Source organism: Elaeis guineensis, chromosome 11 (assembly GCF_000442705.2).
Source record: "Elaeis guineensis isolate ETL-2024a chromosome 11, EG11, whole genome shotgun sequence".
Taxonomy (NCBI): Eukaryota; Viridiplantae; Streptophyta; class Magnoliopsida; order Arecales; family Arecaceae; genus Elaeis; species Elaeis guineensis.
The window spans coordinates 121,652,380-121,670,447 of NC_026003.2; the positions used below are offsets into that span (position 1 = coordinate 121,652,380).

The 18,068-nt window shown below is 37.5% G+C and overlaps 1 protein-coding gene across 1 annotated transcript; it reads right to left on the reverse strand.

Moving 5' to 3' along the window:
- Positions 1-11,925: 11,925 nt before the first annotated feature.
- LOC105054449 (protein unc-13 homolog) lies at positions 11,926-17,016 on the reverse strand. The gene is made up of 5 exons (XM_010935952.4): positions 16,157-17,016; positions 14,658-15,521; positions 14,053-14,511; positions 13,764-13,950; positions 11,926-13,053 (listed from the first exon to the last, which is right to left on the reverse strand). Exons 1-5 carry the CDS (start codon positions 16,643-16,645, stop codon positions 12,080-12,082), a joined length of 2,973 nt encoding a protein of 990 aa, XP_010934254.2. The 5' UTR covers positions 16,646-17,016; the 3' UTR covers positions 11,926-12,079.
- Positions 17,017-18,068: the final 1,052 nt, after the last annotated feature.

The window sequence follows — 18,068 nt, forward strand, 5'->3', positions numbered from 1 at the left end:
CACCTCTTTAGCTTACCTTCATTTAGTATCATCTGTGGTGGGGAAAGAGGATGCTTATCAATTAGCTTGGGTCCTGACATTGAATTGTGAATTTTCGAATTTTAATGCTTATTGCAATTATCTTCTGAAATATGTGCCCCGGAAGAAAGTCAGAGAATGTGCCCGTTACTCCTACCTTAATTTGCAGCATCCTCTGAAAAATGTCTTTGCGGTAAATCATAGCATAAATTGGCTCTGGGTAGTCTGGTCCTTTTTAGGCGATAGCACGCCATGATTGATGCTTAACTAAACCTAGTCAACTTGAAAGGAATTTTTCCGGGAATTATGAATGTGAGGCTCAGCAGGTGGTCCGATGTGTTTCCTTAAAAGCTCTCGTCATAGCTATTGCTTCAATATCAGATGTCTCCGCTTGCTAGGTCCTTGATGAAACCGAAGAGATGGTACGGGAAGAAGCATCCTCATAATCATTTTCTGGAAATATTTTACTGTCTTAAAGTCACCATGACGTCTTTAACTTCTGTTCTCCCATTAAAATTTCCTTTCGGTCGTTGCATGTTTTATATTTTTCACCAAACAGAGCGGCTGGTTCTTTCCTGTGTTCTCGTAACCAAGCCCCTGAACAAAAAAGAGCTCTTTTCTTAAATAATATAAAAAAAAATTATTTATATAAATAATATAAATTTTAATTTATTTACCAAAATAATATCAAAAAATATCATTTTGAATGGGCCTCCATGTCATCCATATTTTTTCACATAGACATCATCCAAAAAAAAAAAAATAAATAAATAATATTATTTAAAATGAATTTTTAAAAACGTCATTTTGAATGACGTTTTTAAAAATATCATTTTGAATGGCGTTTCTAAAAACACCATTCAAAATGGCATTTTCTATTTCCCCCTCCAAAAAAAAGAATAAAAGTCGGAAAAGAATGAAAAAAAAAAAAATTTAAAATTTTAAATTAATAAATAAATTAAAATTTTAATTTTGAATAAAATTTAAAATATAAAAATTTAAATTTTTAATTCAAATAAAAAAGATAATTTTAGATATTTTTTTTTCAAATTAATTTTTTAAAAAAATGTCTAAACAGATATCTTAAAAATTTAAAAAATTAAAAATATCATAGAAAAAAAAAAAGAAAAAAATAAGAAAGAAATAAAAATTATAAATTTTAATTTAAAAAAATAAAAATTTTAAATTTAATTCAAAAACATCATTTCAAATTCTTGCCAAAAATATTCAAAAAAATAAAAAAATAAAAAAATAAAAGTGCCATTAAAAAATTAAAAATTTTAAAAAATTGATAAAAAATAAGAATTATAATTTGAAATTTAAAAGAAATAAAATTTTTAAAATTAATTAAAATAAAAATATCATTTCAAATTACTTTCCCAAATTCAAATTAATTTATTTAAAAAATATTCCAAACAAATAAAAAAAATAGCCTAAAAAAATTTCATAAAAACAGAAAGAAATGAAAAAAATAGAAAAATTATATATTTATAAATTTGAATAAAAAAATTAAAATTTTAATTTGAATTAAATTTTGATAAAAAAATAAATGGCATAAAAAAATGAAAAAAATGAGAAAAAAATATGAAAAAAAAGGAATTTATAAATTAAACTTAAAAAAAATAAGAATTTTAACTTTAATTCAAATAAAAAATATCATTTCAAATTACGTTGTCCATTTTAAATTATTTTTTAAAAAATTATCTCAAGAAAAGAAAAAAAATATTGTAAAAAAATAAAAAATACCCTAAAAAAAAGGAAAAAAATAGAATTGAAAAAAATAGAAATTGTAATTCTAATTGAAAAATAAAATTTATAATTTTCAATTTTAAGAAATAAAAATTATAATTATAATTGAAATAAAAAATATCATTTTAAATAACTAAATTAATTTAAATATAATTATTCAAAAAATATTTTAAATAAAGAAAAAAATATGAAATAGAATGCCAAAAAAATAAAAATGGAAGAAAACTAAAATTATAATTTTAAATTATAAAAATTTTAAATTAAATTTCAAAAAAAAATGTCATAAAAGAAGTAAATAAAAGAAAAAAAATGTAATAAAATAGAAATTATAATTATAAATTAAAAAAAATTAACTTTAATTTAAATTAAAAATTATCATTCAAATTACTATCCTCATTATTTAATTAAATATATTTATTAAAAAATTATAAAAAAATAATTAAAAAAATTAAGAAAAAAATCAAAAAAAATCAAAAAAAAAGAAAAGAGGAAAAAAAAGAGAAAACGCCGAAGGCCTAAGCATTTTCTCCTTCCCCCCTTCTTCTCTCCTTCTCCCTTCTCCCTTCTCCCTTCTCCCTTTTCTCTCTCTTCTCCCTTCTCCAGCGTCTCTCCAGCGACACGGCAGCGAGCTCACGACGGTGGTGAGCTACCTCCTCTCTCTCTCTCCCTCTTCCTCTCTCTCTCCCTCTTTTTCGTTGGCCGCCGGCGTCAGAGGGCCGCGGCGGGCCGCGTGCCCCGGCGGCGGGCCCCGCGCCCCGACGGCGGGCCCCGGCCCCCTCCTCTCCCTCTTCCTCTCTCTCTCTTCCTCTCTCTGTTTCCCTCTTTTTCCTTGGCCGCCAGCATCATAGGGCCGGCGGCGGGCCACGTGCCCCGGCGGCCGGCCGCGTGCCCCGACGGCGGGCCCCCTCCTCTCCCTCTTCCTCTCTCTCTCCCTTTTCCTTGGCCGTCGGTCGACTGACGGCCGACGGCGGACCCCGACGATCCCCTTCCCTTGGCCGGCCCCTCCTCTCCCTCTTCCTCTCTCTCTCTTCCTTTCTCTTTCTTCCTCTTTTTCCTTGGCCGCCGGCGACAGACGACCGGCGGCATCCCGACGGTGGCCCCCTACGGCGGGCCCCTTCCCTTGGCCGACCCCTTTTCTCCCTCTTCCTCTCTCTCTCTCCCTCTTTTTCCTTGGCCACCGGCGACAGACGGCCGGCGGCGGCCCGACGCAGTGGGCCCCGACGATCCCCTTCCCTTGGCCGGCCCCTCCTCTCCCTCTTCCTCTCTCTCTCTTCCTCTCTCTGCCCCTCTTTTTCCTTGGCCATCGGCGACAGACGGCCGGCGGCGGCCCATGCAGCCCGGCGGCGGGCCCCGACAATGGTGGTGGCAGCGGGCCCCGAGGGCGGCGGCCCATGCGGCCGCGAGTGGGCGGGCCCCACGGGGGCCGGTCGACGAGACCCATCGAGGGGGGCTGCGGGCCCCACCGGGGCCCGGCGGCGGCCCCTGTAGCAGGCCCCGACCCTCCCCTTCTCCGGTGGTAGGCCTCGACGGCGGCCCCGCGGGGGTCGGGCGGCAGGCCCCGTCGGGGGGGGCCGGGGCGGCGGGCCCCACCATGGCGCGGCGACGGCCCCCTGTGGCGGGCCCTGACCCTCCCCTTCTCCGGCAGCGGGCCCGGCGGTGGGATACGACAGGTCCCACGCGATGGGCCGCGATGGCGGCGGGCCCCATCGGGCTCCGACGGTCGCTCTGTGATGGCTCCCGGCGGTAGCTTCGCGATGGCCCCTGCGGGCGGGCCATCTATTTCAATCTTTTTATTTTTTTATCTCTTTATTTTTTATTTTTATTTTTATTTTTATCTCATTAGATTCAGATGTATTTTAAAATTCAATTCAATCATATTTTAAAAATTTTAAAATATATTATATTTCATGAAAATGTAGACCCGTCAATTGACCAATGTCTAATATTCTACGATATCCATATAAAATATATATTTAAATATATATTTTTATATGGATATCATAAAATATATACATTGGTCAATTGATTGTCCAGTTTGGACAGTTTGAGAATTGTATTTAATTCTATAGATAATTACATTATTCGAATGATATGTGGAGGGTTCGAGAAAAATTTCGGACAGTATTTTTTTTTAGTTCTCCTCACACATTTTGAGTCATGTGGGGAGAACTAAGGAGAAATATTGTCAAAATTTTTTTCGGTCCTTTTTGCGTATCGTTTGATTAATGTAATTAATCTATAGAATTAATGCAATTTCTAAATAAGATAGGATCTATCTGTATCTATTTGTTGATGATATGATGCATGTATCATGTAAATCTTTTGAAATGATAAAATAATTAATAATATTAAATATTTTGATTTTGATTTTATCATAGGTTTCTCTGAGAAAATGGTCAGTACTCGAGTTCGTGTACTATTGTATTATGATGGCATGATACAGAATGATAAAACTGGTGTGCAGTACAGTCACCCTGCAAATCGGATGATTAGAATATCTTCATCATTATCATGTCAAAAATTATTGGATCATTTATACAGCAGTATTCCTGTAGACAAAGAAAAATATGAAATAAAATTAAAATAAAAATCTCCTAATCTGTTGGAACAGTTAATGCAGAGCAAATATATCTTGGTTCTAATTGATGACGATGAAGATGTCGAAGAAATGCTGACCTTTCCTTTGAAATATTCAGAATGTCGATTTTTAGAATTATATATTGAAAAGGAAGATGTACCAAGCTTTGGATACCATAGTCGGCTTTTAACTCAAGCGGACAATAATGTTGGGCCTTCCTCACCTTTCGTAACTCCTATAGTGCAAACCGATAGTAGTGAGGCCATTTTTGCAGAACAACATTCCACTATTGCCGGTCCTAGTTGTCCAATTATTCCAAGTCCTATGGTGACTTCTCCTGTGTCTTCTGTTATGGTGACTTCTCCTTTGCTAGAAGTAGTGGTAAGTGCGGGAGACGACACTCATATAGGAAACGATGACTGGGTAGTCGGTGGAATAAATTTTGATAGTCTAGGCTTTGAGTCAGATGAAAGTGGAGATAAAGACTGTTGGATGGATGAGGACAGTAGCAGTAATGATGATGATGGTGAAGATGAGAATGATGATGAAGATGTTCAGGCTAATATTAATATGGAAGAACCTCAACCTCGTTTGCACAAACCTCCATAATATTTTAACGATATAAATTTAGATGATGGTGGTTGTGTTAGTGCTGGTCGAAGATTGAACTCTGACAATCAATTTTGGGACTCCTCGATGATTGAATTTTCTAAAGGTCTAATATTTGAGAGTAAAGATTATGTAAGGAGAATTGTTGATCTTTATCACATTATGAAGCATCGGACATATAATGTAGTTTAGTCGCATTTGAAATTATGGTCCGTACGATGCGCATCATCAGATAATGTTCAACATTGTAAATGGAGGCTTTGTACTGCATTGTTGAGAAAACATGAATATTTTCAAATCATAAAATATGAAGATCCTCACACTTGTTTGTTTACGGGATTGAGTCGAGACCACAAACATATCAATGGAAGGATGATTAGCACATTAGTCCGATATATTGTTGAGAAAGATCCCGGTGTTAAAGTTGAAGCTATTGTGGCAGCCATTAATGATCAATTTCAATATACAGTGTCATACAGAAAAGCATGGTGTGGAAAGCAGAAGGCATTGGTTGATATTTATGGAGAATGGGAGCCGTCTTATGCTAAATTATCCTATTATATGGCTGCACTTCAACATGCAAATCTCGGTACAGTTGTTTCATGAAATTTTTTTCAAGCTGTGAATTCCAATGTTCAAGTTTTAAATTATATTTTCTGGGCTTTCAAACCATCTATCCAGGGTTTTACGCACTGCCGTCCTGTAATCAGCATTGATGAAACGTACTTGTATGAAAAATTTAAAGGTAAGATGTTAATTGCAATAGGAATTGATGTAGAGAATGGGATATTTCTATTAGCATATGCAATTGTGGATGAGGAGATGACTGCAAGTTGGAGTTGGTTTCTTTTCCAGCTCAGAACACATATCGTTAAAGATAGAAATAGAATATGCTTAATTTCTGACAGGCATCCAGGTATATTAAATGCCATCGCAGATGAGTCTATTGGATGGAGTCCACCACGTGCCTATCACTGATACTGTTTAAGACATATCTGCAATAATTTCAACACTCATTTCAAAAATGTGCAGCTGAAAAGAGCAGTATGGCAAGCAGGAAGCGCTCATCAAGTTCGCAAGTTCAACTTTATCATGGGTAGGATCATAATAGTGAATGAAGAGGCTTGAAGCTGGTTGTCCGAGATAGAAAAAGAGAAGTGGACGTTGGCACATGATGATAGCCTGCGCTATGGTGTCTTAACTACAAATTTATCAGAAGTTTTTAACAGTATTTTACGAGGAGCTAGAAATATGCCAATTACAGCTTGTGTTCCAATGACATTTTATCGTCTTATTAAATAATTCAATACGAGGCATGCCTAAGCTTTGAGATATGTAGAGGAGAATCCAAATAATCTTTTAAAGCTAATCAGCACCGAGTAACAGCATTCAACCTTCAAAGAGGTATATATGAAGTGCTTACGAGGAGAGCAAGCGGAGAGTTACGAGGTGGAAAAAATTTTCATACTGTTATTTTAGCTGAAAGAAAATATTTTTATGAAAAGTGGAGCATGTACAAATATCCATGTTCACATATTTTAGCTGTGTGTCAAGAAATTGCTATATATTTTAGTGGTTTCGTAGATGATGCATATACAATTACAGCATATATAAATGCTTGGAGTGGTGATTTTAATTCATTACCACATGAAGATTATTGGATGTATACACGTGTGTTCAAATATATTCCTGATCATCATCGTTTGAGATCCAAGCAGAGAGGTAGACCAAAGTCAACAAGACTACGAAATGAGATGGATGATAGGCAAATAAGAAGTAAGAACCACTGTGGCATTTATAGGGAACAGGGTCATGACCGCCGTCACTGTCCTAGGATACTTCAACATACTTCAACTTCAAGCAGTAAAAGAAATTAAAGGCTCCGAAGACTTATTTTCATCATTATTTTATGTATTTCTGTGAGATTGTATTTGAATTTATGTGTTTAATATCCTGAGATGAACTGAATTTTGTGTTTAAGTTGTATTGTGTGACAATATTGTGTTTAAAAAATATTTTTTTAAAAATATATTATCTTATTTTTTAATACATCTGTGATAATATCGTTATTTTAGATTCATTAGCATATTATGACTTACGATCCACGGTATCCCGATCCTCAAGACAGCAGTATTCTTATATTACAAGAGCACCATCGATCACAGACTATTTTAGATGGCGGCGTAAGTATTTCAATCCTATTTACTATTTAAATTTTTATTTTAAAAGTCATGTACGTTATCTAATTATTATATTTTATTGTAGGAGCTCAGACACCTTCGTCTACGACGATTCGATGCTAACTTCTGGAGGACATCTCACATAGAGTGTTAGATTATTTACGATATCTGAGATTTTATAGAGTATATCGGATTGATCATATACAGATGGACGTTGGTCTTATTACTGTTTTGCTTGAGAGATGGCGTCCAAAGACACGCACATTTCATCTTCTATTTGGTGAGGCGACCATCACTTTATAGGATGTTACCATTCTTACTGGAATACCAGTTGATGGCGATCCAGTTACCGGAGTTGATCCCACACTTACCATTCCGGAGTGGCAAGCTTTGTGCTTGCGATTGCTAGGGTTTGAGCTTGACGCATATTTTTTCGATCATTCACGACTCAGGATTGAGTGTTTAGATGATCGTTATCGATATTTTCATATTACGGATGATGCACCAGAGGAGATGGTGCAGCAGTATGTTAGGGGTCAGGTGCTGTGGTTGTTAGGTGGTGTCCTGTTACCCGATATTTTATCGAATAAGATGAAGTTGATGTTTTTGCCATTATTAGAGGATTTAGACTTCGTTCGTCGACTCAGTTGGGGCAGTGCAGTACTAGCTTGCCTATACAGAGCTGTGTCGGGGTTCTTATGCTGATCAAAACGAGATTGATGGTTATCTTGTATTATTACAGGTATGTGAATTAAAAATTTTTATTTTTAATATTCAATTATATTTTATATTGGGTATATCATCTATTTAATTTTTGAAATTTGCAGATTTGAGTATGGGAGTGTATGCCGACTATCAGTCCGTTACGACGACAGTTGCTCGAGATACCATCAGAGCAGCAGGATCCTGATGTTTCATTCAGAAATATTGGGATATAGGTATCAAAATATTATTTTTTTATTTCAAATTTATTATTTTAAATTTGATAAAATTTATTTAACATTAATACATTATGAAACAGATGGAATGTTGCATTCAACGTTCATCACGTATCGACGAGAGTGGTACGGGTTTATAGGTGCCAGTTGGATACATTAGTTGATACATATAGACGGGTAAATTTTAAATTTTTTACAAATATCATTTTACAGTATTCATAATCTATTAAAATTTTAGCTTACTAATTTTTTTTATTTTAACTATATCAGTTTTTGTGGGAGCCATATACAGATGAGATATTGGCTATACTGCCGCAGATGTGTCTAGTTGGACACGACATATGGACTGCTAGGGTGCCACTTATTTATTTTGATGTGGTAGAGTGGCATCTTTCCGATCGTGTCCTGCGGCAGTTTGGTCAGATTCAGGGCATCCCGGAGTAGTTTGATACCAGCCAGAGACTTCATCGTATTAATCGACGAGGGAGAGCTCGTATTGACTGGCATATCAAGCATGCAGAGTACATCGATATTTGAGATGTACATCGAGATCACATTGTTCATAGTAATCCTATTTTGAGAGGCCGTTCATATACCGATGGCTACATGGCTTGATTTTTTAGCATTACGATGCGAGTCATTGGACAGTCTCGGTATGCATTTCCTGGATACGAGGGCGAGAGTTCTACTGTGCATCTTTTGGTAAGATTACAAAAATTACTTTATGTTATTTGTGTTATATTTTTGTTTTATATTTTACACTATACTGACTGTTTTATTTTTATTTTATAGACTGATTATATATCGGATCTCGTGTTGGACGCTCGTCGTGCTTTATCTACGACTGATGAGGACGAATGGATTCTGATACTACGGGAGATAGAGAGAATAAGTTCTAAAATATTGGTGGAGATTGGTGTTGATCCATATAGCTGTGCGCCTTGGTATGGAGTAGCTCCGGTGCCAGATATGAGATATACGCCGTCACCATATGTTTCACATATACCATCACCGCATATTCCGTAGATGTCATCATTAGATGCTGCACAGATACCACCGCCTTTTGATCCACAGATGGCAGCACCTTCTTCTTCCTACATCCCCTAGATGATATCATTGAGTACCAGTTGGCCACATGAGTATGATACTTTCTTTTCAGGTCCATCCGTGTATCCAGATGAGAGGGTTGAACGGGTCTCTCAATCCATAAATGATCCGACAGTATCAGTTATTCCTGAGCAGTATAATCAGTAGATCTCCTCCACTGATATAGGAGAGAAGCCATCACAGCAGGAGCAGCCAGCGAGGACCTTCCTGAGAAGGTCCAAGCGACCACGGATACCGCGACGTTCTTGTGAGACTTAGTCTTTGTTATATTTGTACTTAGTATTTTTTACATTTTTATTGTACTATTTTTTATACGTTTGACATTTTTATTCTATTTAATAATATTAAATATTGATTTTATTTTATATTATTTAATTTCAAGTAATCGGATATTATGCTTTGTGCATATAGATATACATACTCGAATGTGTCTCAGAATATTAGGAGAGAAAATGTTATGTTAAAAAGACTATAAAAATTATAACATAAATAATAATATATCGAATGTTGCTCTTTGAATTGATTTTGATGATTACAAAGCATTTGAGGGGATTACTAATGATTTTGGCTTGAAAAAAGATTTATTGAATTTCAGGGGCAAAATCATAATTTTATCAAACCTGATTCGGAAGCCTCAAGAGCAAGAACAAAAGATGTGTAATCTATTGGAGGTAATTTCAACATTTTTGAAAGTGTATTTTGTAAGAAAAACAGGTTTATATTTTTGAGTCGACCCCATGAATCGACTCATGGCTAAAAGGGCTGAACGGCACGCAAAATTTTTGACTGGCACACTCTATGAGTCGACCCTATGAATCGACCCCATGAGTCGACCCCTTAGTTTCTTTATGATAATTTTTATTTTTTAAATTTATTATTTTTTTAATATTTTTTAAAAAATTTAATTTTAAATGATAAAAATAAGTTGAAATGATATTTTTTATTTCAATTAAAATTAAATTTTTTTTTAATTCAAAATTATTCCTTATATTTTTTTACCGGCCCTCTGACGTCGGCGGCCAACAAAAAAGAGGGAGAGAGAGGAAGAGGGAGAGAGAGAGAGGAAGAGGGAGAGAGAGGAGGCAGCTCACTGCCGTCGAGAGCTCGCCGCCATGCCGTCGGAGAGACGTCGGAGAAGGGAGAAGAGGGAGAAGGGAGAAGGAAGAAGGAGAGAAGAAGGGGGAAGGAGAAAACGCCGTTCTCTTTGGCGTTTTCTCTTTTTTTTTCTCTCTTTTCTTTTTTTTTAGTTTTTTTAAATTTTTTTCTTAATTTCTTTAATTATTTTTTTATAATTTTTTAAAAAATAAATTTAATTAAATAATGAGGATAGTAATTCAATAATTTTTAATTTAAATTAAAGTTAATTTTTTTTAATTTATAATTATAATTTCTATTTTATTACTATTTTTTCCTCTTTTATTTACTTCTTTTATAATATTTTTTTTGAAATTCAATTTAAAATTTTTATAATTTAAAATTATAATTTTAGTTTTCTTTCATTTTTATCTTTTTGGCATTCTATTACGTATTTTTTTCTTTATTTAAAATATTTTTTAAACAATTATATTTAAATTAATTTAGTTATTTAAAATGATATTTTTTATTTCAATTATAATTATAATTTTTATTTTTTAAAATTAAAAATTAAAAATTTTATTTTTCAATTAGAATTACAATTCTTATTTTTTTCAATTCTATTTTTTCCTTTTTTTCTTTTTTTTTGGGTATTTTTTATTTTTTTACAACATTTTTTTTCTTTTCTTGAGATAATTTTTTTAAAAAATAATTTGAAATGGACAACGTAATTTGAAATGATATTTTTTATTTGAATTAAAGTTAAAATTCTTATTCTTTTTAATGTTTAATTTATAAATTTCTTTTTTTATATATTTTTTCCTCATTTTTTCACTTTTTTATGCCATTTATTTTTTTATCAAAATTTAATTCAAATTTAAATTTTAATTTTTTTATTAAAATTTATAATTATATAATTTTTTTCATTTCTTTTTGTTTTTATGAAATTTTTTTAGGCTATTTTTTTTATTTGTTTGGAATATTTTTTAAATAAATTAATTTGAATTTAGAAAAGTAATTTGAAATAATATTTTTATTTTAATTAATTTTAAAAATTTTATTTCTTTTAAATTTTAAATTATAATTCTTATTTTTTTTGATTTTTTTAAATTTTTTATTTTTTAATGATACTTTTTATTTTTTTATTTTTTTAACATTTTTGGCAAGAATTTGAAATGATGTTTTTGAATTAAATTTAAAATTTTTATTTTTTTAAATTTAAATTTATAATTTTTATTTCTTTCGTATTTTTTCTCTTTTTTTTCTATGATATTTTTAATTTTTTAAATTTTTAAGATTTCTGTTTAGATATTTTTTTAAAAAAAATTAATTTGAAAATAAAAATCATCTAAAATTATCTTTTTTATTTGAATTAAAAATTTAAATTTTTATATTTTAAATTTTATTAAAAATTAAAATTTTAATTTATTTATTAATTTAAAATTTATTTTTTTCTCATTTTTTTCGACTTTTTTCTTTTTTTTGGGGGGGGAAATAGAAAACACCATTTATTTTTTTTTTTTGGATGATGCCTACATGGAAAAATATGGGTGACGTGGCAGGGAGAAAATGTCATTCAAAATGACTTTTTTTTTTACATTATTTTGGTAAATAAGTTAAAATTTGTATTATTTATATAAATATATTTTTTTTGTATTATTTAGGAAAAAAGCTTGGACAAAAAAAGAGGAGAAAAAAAAAAAAAAAAGGTAAAAAATTAGATTCTATATCCCATTACGTTCACAGCACCCTCCTCTCTCTCTCTCGCTCTGTAAAGTTCGTTACACTTGACGGTAATCTTACCAATGATTGGAGCTATCGCTCGTTCACCGTCTTTTTGGCAGCAGAAAGGTCTTCTTCAAGAAGTAGTTGGCAGTGTCGTCGACCCTATGACACAGCACCCTCAGTATCGTGTTGGGGTCGGTCCGGTTCCACCTCCCCGTCGTCGGAGGCATCGGCAACTTCTGGGCTGCTCCCCCGAGGCCGCTCGCTTCGCAGGCGGCGATGCTGAAATCCTCTATTAGCCGCTCCGTGGGCAGGCCCATCAGCCCCACTATCCCCTCCACCACCTCTGCCTCGCTATCGACGGCCTCCTCCGCCACGAGCCCCTCGCCGCATGTACAAAATGCTTTCTTTAAGCTCCGCAGGTCCTCCAGTATCATCTGATGGTCGGACCGAAGGAAGGCCCGCTCGCTCCCGCCGGCGAGCAGCACCATAAGGAATGCCTCGAATGCAGCTCTCAACACCTCCTTGACTGCGACCGGCTGTGCCCGATCGATGAGCATGGAGATGAGGAGGGTGAGGTTCTGTTTGAGGATGCGGAGGGCCGGGCAAATCCTGGCATCGGCGACGTCGCCCAGGTAGAGGCCATCGTAGAAAGATTGGTGAGAGTCCAGGAAGATAAGGCGGTAGGCAGCCACCTCGGACACATGCTGGATGGCTGACTGGACGGAGGAGCGGGCGAGGTCGAAGTGGTAGGAGGGGGCGAGGCGGCGGTTGCTGTTGGCGGCGCGGATGCTGGGAGATGGACCGTGGCCCCGGGAGAAGAAGGATAGCGACTTGTCCAGCGCGTGTAGGTGGGCGAGGACATAGTGGAGGGTGTTCAGCCGGATGTAGAGCCGCTGCGTGCCACGGCTCGTTGACGGCTTTGGTTGGTGCCCTTCCGCATTCATGCTCACCTTGGGCATATCCACGCCCGCATTGCAGGGGCTCGACGCCTTCTTCCATAGCCTGACCACCGTGGAATCCCGGCTGCATCTTGTTAGTGGGGGGAGTGCCGGAACGTAGGTTTGCTTGCTCCCTGGTACGTACGTAGTAGCAGCGGAAAAACATCAAAAGAGCTCGAACAATTTATAACTTCTAATATAGAAGACTGTTAATGCATGGCTAATCTTTATTTCATTCTTAACTAACGCCATGGTTTGGTTGGGAGAGGAGAATAGGAGAAAAAAGAAAAGCATGGGAGGAAAAGTATTAATTTTTTTTAAAAAAAATAAAAAAAATAGAGGAAATAAGAACTCTTCAAATTCATAATTTTTTTTTCCCTCCAAATGAAATGGATTTGGAAAGAAAGGAATTAACAAGTGATGAATCTTTTATAATTTTTATTTTATTTTTTTAATAATAAAATTAATATTACATTTCAAGATTTATTTCAAGCGTTTTATCTATGTCTCCCATCCAATTGAGATCCTCGTGGATAAGAAAAAATTAATGAAAATAAAATAAAAAATGAAAAAAATTTAAAAATAAATTAATTTTTTACTTTCTTTCTTGAATTTGTAGGATTTTTTTTAAAGATATAATAGTAAAAAAATGTTATAATATTTTTTTTTCCTTTTTTTGCTTCCAATCAAAAAAATTTTTTTTTTCTTTCTTTAAATTCACAATCAAAACAAAAAAAAAAAAAAAAACTTTTTTTCTTTTATTTTATTTTCTCTCCGTATTAATATTTCCTTTTCTTTTCTTCTCCAAACTCCCGACCAAAACGTAAAGCAACAAGTTTCTTACCACACGATGCAACCAAGGAAATGTAGTCCTGAAAGATGCTCTCCAGTCCATCAGCAAGGTCTTGGACCATGTCATCCCTGGCTCCCACTGGAATCTCAAAGAACTCATCCACTGTCACCTTGGCCAGCTTCATCAGATCCACAGCAGACTGGGCGTAAGGCTCGCTTTTGGACCTCGGGATCCAGCTCTGAGATATTGTAGATTGCACGAGTTAAACAATGAACAGAGTCCATCGTGTTATAGTTTCATGACCCTGCGCAAGGAAATATAAGATGATACTACCTCTCACCTCTGTTTCTTTAGCTCTCTTGACGCACTCCTTTCCAATCCTTAGCCTCTCGTCTATCCAGGTCTTGAGGAGGTTCACAACAATTATGTCCACTTCGTATGGGATCATCTCCCTCACGATCCCCTTCCCACCATCCTCGCAGTCTGCGGAATCCTCGACAACCATCTGAACCAGGAACTTCTCCAGCTGTCCAGCAGATTGGAGCACCCGAACCAAATCGTTTGTCAGGCAAGTGACCTTGGCCAAGTACTGCTTCAGCACGATACCATAGCAGTTGTGGATGGTCACCACCGCGGCGGCGGTCGGATTTGACAGCCATTTGCTCAGGACCGGGCTAAAAGTTTCCCTCTCAACGAGCGCTAGTTCTTCCGTCTCTTTGGCCAACTCTATCAAAATTTCACTCGGATCTTGTTCTGCTTCGATCATGCTGTCTGCAGACCCAGCTCCATTCTCGAATATCTGTCATCACATTAAAGAGCTTCGATTTGAGTCTAAGATCTTCCAGGAGGAACGCAAATGTGATCACTACAATATACATACATATATATATCGTAGAAGACTGCTTCAGAGAGTAGACGTTATATATATTAATGCAGAACTCGCACCTTAGTGAATGCATTTCTCATGGAAGATCTTATGTAGTAATCCACCCGGTTTCCCGACGCGGTCATGCCCATCACGGTCCCCATACTTGGAACATCTTCAGCTATGATCCTTGTCGTTGAGAGTGCCAACGAAAGTATATTCTCCATGTTGCCCAAAGTTCCCCTGTGGAACTTCTCGTGATAATCTAACAACCTCTTCTCCGTCCATCCCTGGATCGCCGTCAGCACGCTCGACAACACCTTCAAGTAGTTCGGCTCACGGTCGGACCTCTTTGCATCGTTGGCCACCTCGACGAGCATTGCTAATGCTGCACATATTAGGTCTGGTTCGATCTCCCCGGTGATGACATATTGTTGGAATAGCACCCAGGTGAAGCATGCATTGTGGATCATCCTATTGATCCCCAATGTGGACCATGTCTTCTTCATTAGCTCAGTGAGCTCGTCGACCTCATCCAGGACCACGGTCTCTTCTCGGAGGTCGAAGAGGGACTGGAGGAGAACCGAGTAGAGGTGGACGTTCATGGGGTAGCCATCGGCCCAATGGCACACTTCGGTGGGGGAACCATTGGTGCTACGCCATGCTAAGGCGACGACGGAGTTGCAAAGGTTGCGCATGGCTTCGGAGTTCTTGCTAGTGTCGATGGGCTTTTGCTCGCTCGACCGGATGACTTCCCGCAAACGGAGCGCGGAGGAGTTGAGCCGATCCAGGGGGATTGGGGGGTATAAGAGGAGGCCAGCTTCTAGGATCCTCAGCTGGCGCCTCTGCCATTGGTAGTACTCTTGCATGTCGTTGAATTCAGATGGTTTTAACTGGCGGAGAAGCTCTAGAGGAAGTATGATCGTCTCTACTCTTCTACCTACCTATTAATACCAACCGAAATTGAGGACAATATTAGCATATATACACACACAAATAATGAGGCATCAACGTTCTTCTCCTCAATGATCTTTTCAGATGTATTCGGTGTAGAAGAGCACTTGCTAATCTCTAAAATATTGATAATATTTACTACTATCTCTATTGTATATTGTACTATGGATTTTCCCTTATAGACACACGTTACTCATGCAAATTAGCAATTTTCTGAAATGCTAAGAAAAGAGTATTCATTTTTTTTCCTGAAATTTGACAAGATATCGGTCCAAAAAAAAACAATGTCAAGTGGTTTCCCGGTTGGTTCCCCCATTATTTTATGTTTCCTGTATCTATTAATTTGCATATCTTATACCCCCTTTTCTTTTTTTTTTTTGTTTGGGGAGCTGAAAATTATATGGACTCAATTTCATGCCATCAAGTTTGATCACAACACTTTCTTTTATGAATGCATGGAAACTTAATTAATTATTATTCTTTATGATAATTCTTCATTCAAGTTTTTTTTTTTTCTCCTTAAATCGAAATAATTTGAACTTAAAAAATTTTATAGAATTATTTAATAAATTTAATGGCCGGCTGCCAACCTGATGTTGAATCCGATGGGCTTTGGAAGGCTTACCTGCCCGACGAGGGTCCTCATGAGGGTCTTCCGCAGCCGGTTGTCGCTCGGGTCGGTCACCCGCATCTGCTGCCGCATGATCTCCGCCGATGTCATCGGCCGCCTCAACTTCCCCGGCGAGTTCGGCCCGCCGTTCCCGCCCGACTGGCTCATCGTCCGCATGGGCGCCGGCCGCCTCGCCTTCAGCCCCAGCGCCTTCTTTATCCTGCTGTTCACCACCATCATCCCCGTCCCACCCTTCGGCCCCCCGCTCGTCGGCGACCCGTCCCCACCGCCGCCATCCAACGTGTAGTAATTGAGCGCGCTCCGGCCCCCGCCAAAGCCGGGCGACGAGCGGCACGACATGAAGAAGAGCTCGTAGGCGGTCTCGCGGAGGTCGGAACGCCGGAGGGTCTCGAGCCGCCCGAATGGGCTCTCCAGCTCGGCGTCGAAGTCGATGGTCCTATCCGACCGGGAGGCCGAGGATGTGGAGGAGTTGCGGCCCATCATGGTGGCCGTGGTGTCGCCGACCACGGCGGCAGCTCAGGTCACGGCCGTCAGCGGAGGAGGAGGAGGGAGGGAGAGAGAGAGAAAGACGGAGGAAAAGATCAAACGGGAGGAGCGGGAGAGAGAGAGAGAGAGAGGAGGGTGGGTTCCGCGGCACGCTATACTTTTTTGGTCCGGGGGAGGGTGATTGGAGGTGAGGAGGAGAGAGAGAGGGAAAGGGGTTCGTTGGGTCGCAAGCTGTTTGTTTTATTGCCAGCGGTTAAGGTTGGGGCCAACTAAGAGAGAGATATATGTAGAGAGAAAGAGACAGAGGAGAAGAGAGGAGGTTGGTACGATCGTTGAGTTGGCCGCTTCTCTCTCTCTCTTCTAGCTGCAGGGATGGATAGGCACGCGTCGTGCAGTGCCGGGTCTAATTTTGGGACCGTTCCAGGAGAACTGCATGACATCGGAGCTCCCCGTTCAAGAGCTTAGCCAAATGGTTGTATGTTTTCTATTTACAGGAGGTCACCGGTCACCGTTTCATTCTTTTCTTTCTTTCATTTTCTTTTTTTTTTTTTTTTTTGGTAAAAGATTCTTTTCTTTGTTTGTTGCTTCATGGATTAGTTTCAGATTTACTTGCAGTTGGAACAACATTCGGTAGCTCTCTATTATATCCTCAGAATTGTAATAGAAAGGAAGGTTTTTCCCTCTTAGGCAGGGTGTGCACAGGCTCTTCTGGTTGCATGGAGCTTTTTGTGCATTGTATTCAGAGAAGGCAAGACAGTAGGGCTTCTGTTCTCGCAGCAGGAACTCTCTTATCCTATCCATCCACATTAGCATTCCTTTCCTCAGAATATCTATGCTTGCGCTTTCTTGTGTTCTCTTTTTTTTATCTTTGATTCTGTTATGCGAGTTTTATGCATGTCATATTGGATGTATTCAAATTTTTTGGTGTCGCATGGGCCCTTTAGCTGAAGACCATAACTGCATTAGCATTACAGAACAACTCAACCTATCTTGAAATTAATCCTCCATCATGCTATGTTTTGACAGAGCAACTTCAAACACTATGCCAAACATTTTGAGTTGTGGGAAAACCACCTTTGAAATTATTCAGTTCATTAAATTATAAACCTCAATATATTGAGGTTACGTTGCCTCAACCCAACTAGAATACATTGATGCATATGGTTGTTTTAACATATTCCTCTTTAGTGTAGAGAAACAACTTTGTGATGTCTCCTGATTTTCATTTCAGACCAAGAGTTTCTTAGAAAAATTATCTCTTAGTGTCTTCCCACTTTAACAAGGAGAACTAGAAAATTATTTGTCTTGAAAACTCAAACATATTGGGAGATGTTAGAGTGAGGCCAATTCTGTTAATTACACGATTCTAATGGACATGACCTCGATAAGTTGGCTTTGATTCAAAAGTTGCTTCAACATA

Coding starts and splice junctions, on each gene's coding strand:
- LOC105054449 (XM_010935952.4), bottom strand. CDS start 16,645: ATGATGGGCCGCAACTCCTCCACATCCTCGGCCTCCCGGTCGGATAGG. Junction 13,951..14,052: donor AGAGAGCTAAAGAAACAGAG/GTGAGAGGTAGT, acceptor ACAATATCTCAG/AGCTGGATCCCGAGGTCCAA. Junction 13,054..13,763: donor TTCCTTGGTTGCATCGTGTG/GTAAGAAACTTG, acceptor CGTACGTACCAG/GGAGCAAGCAAACCTACGTT.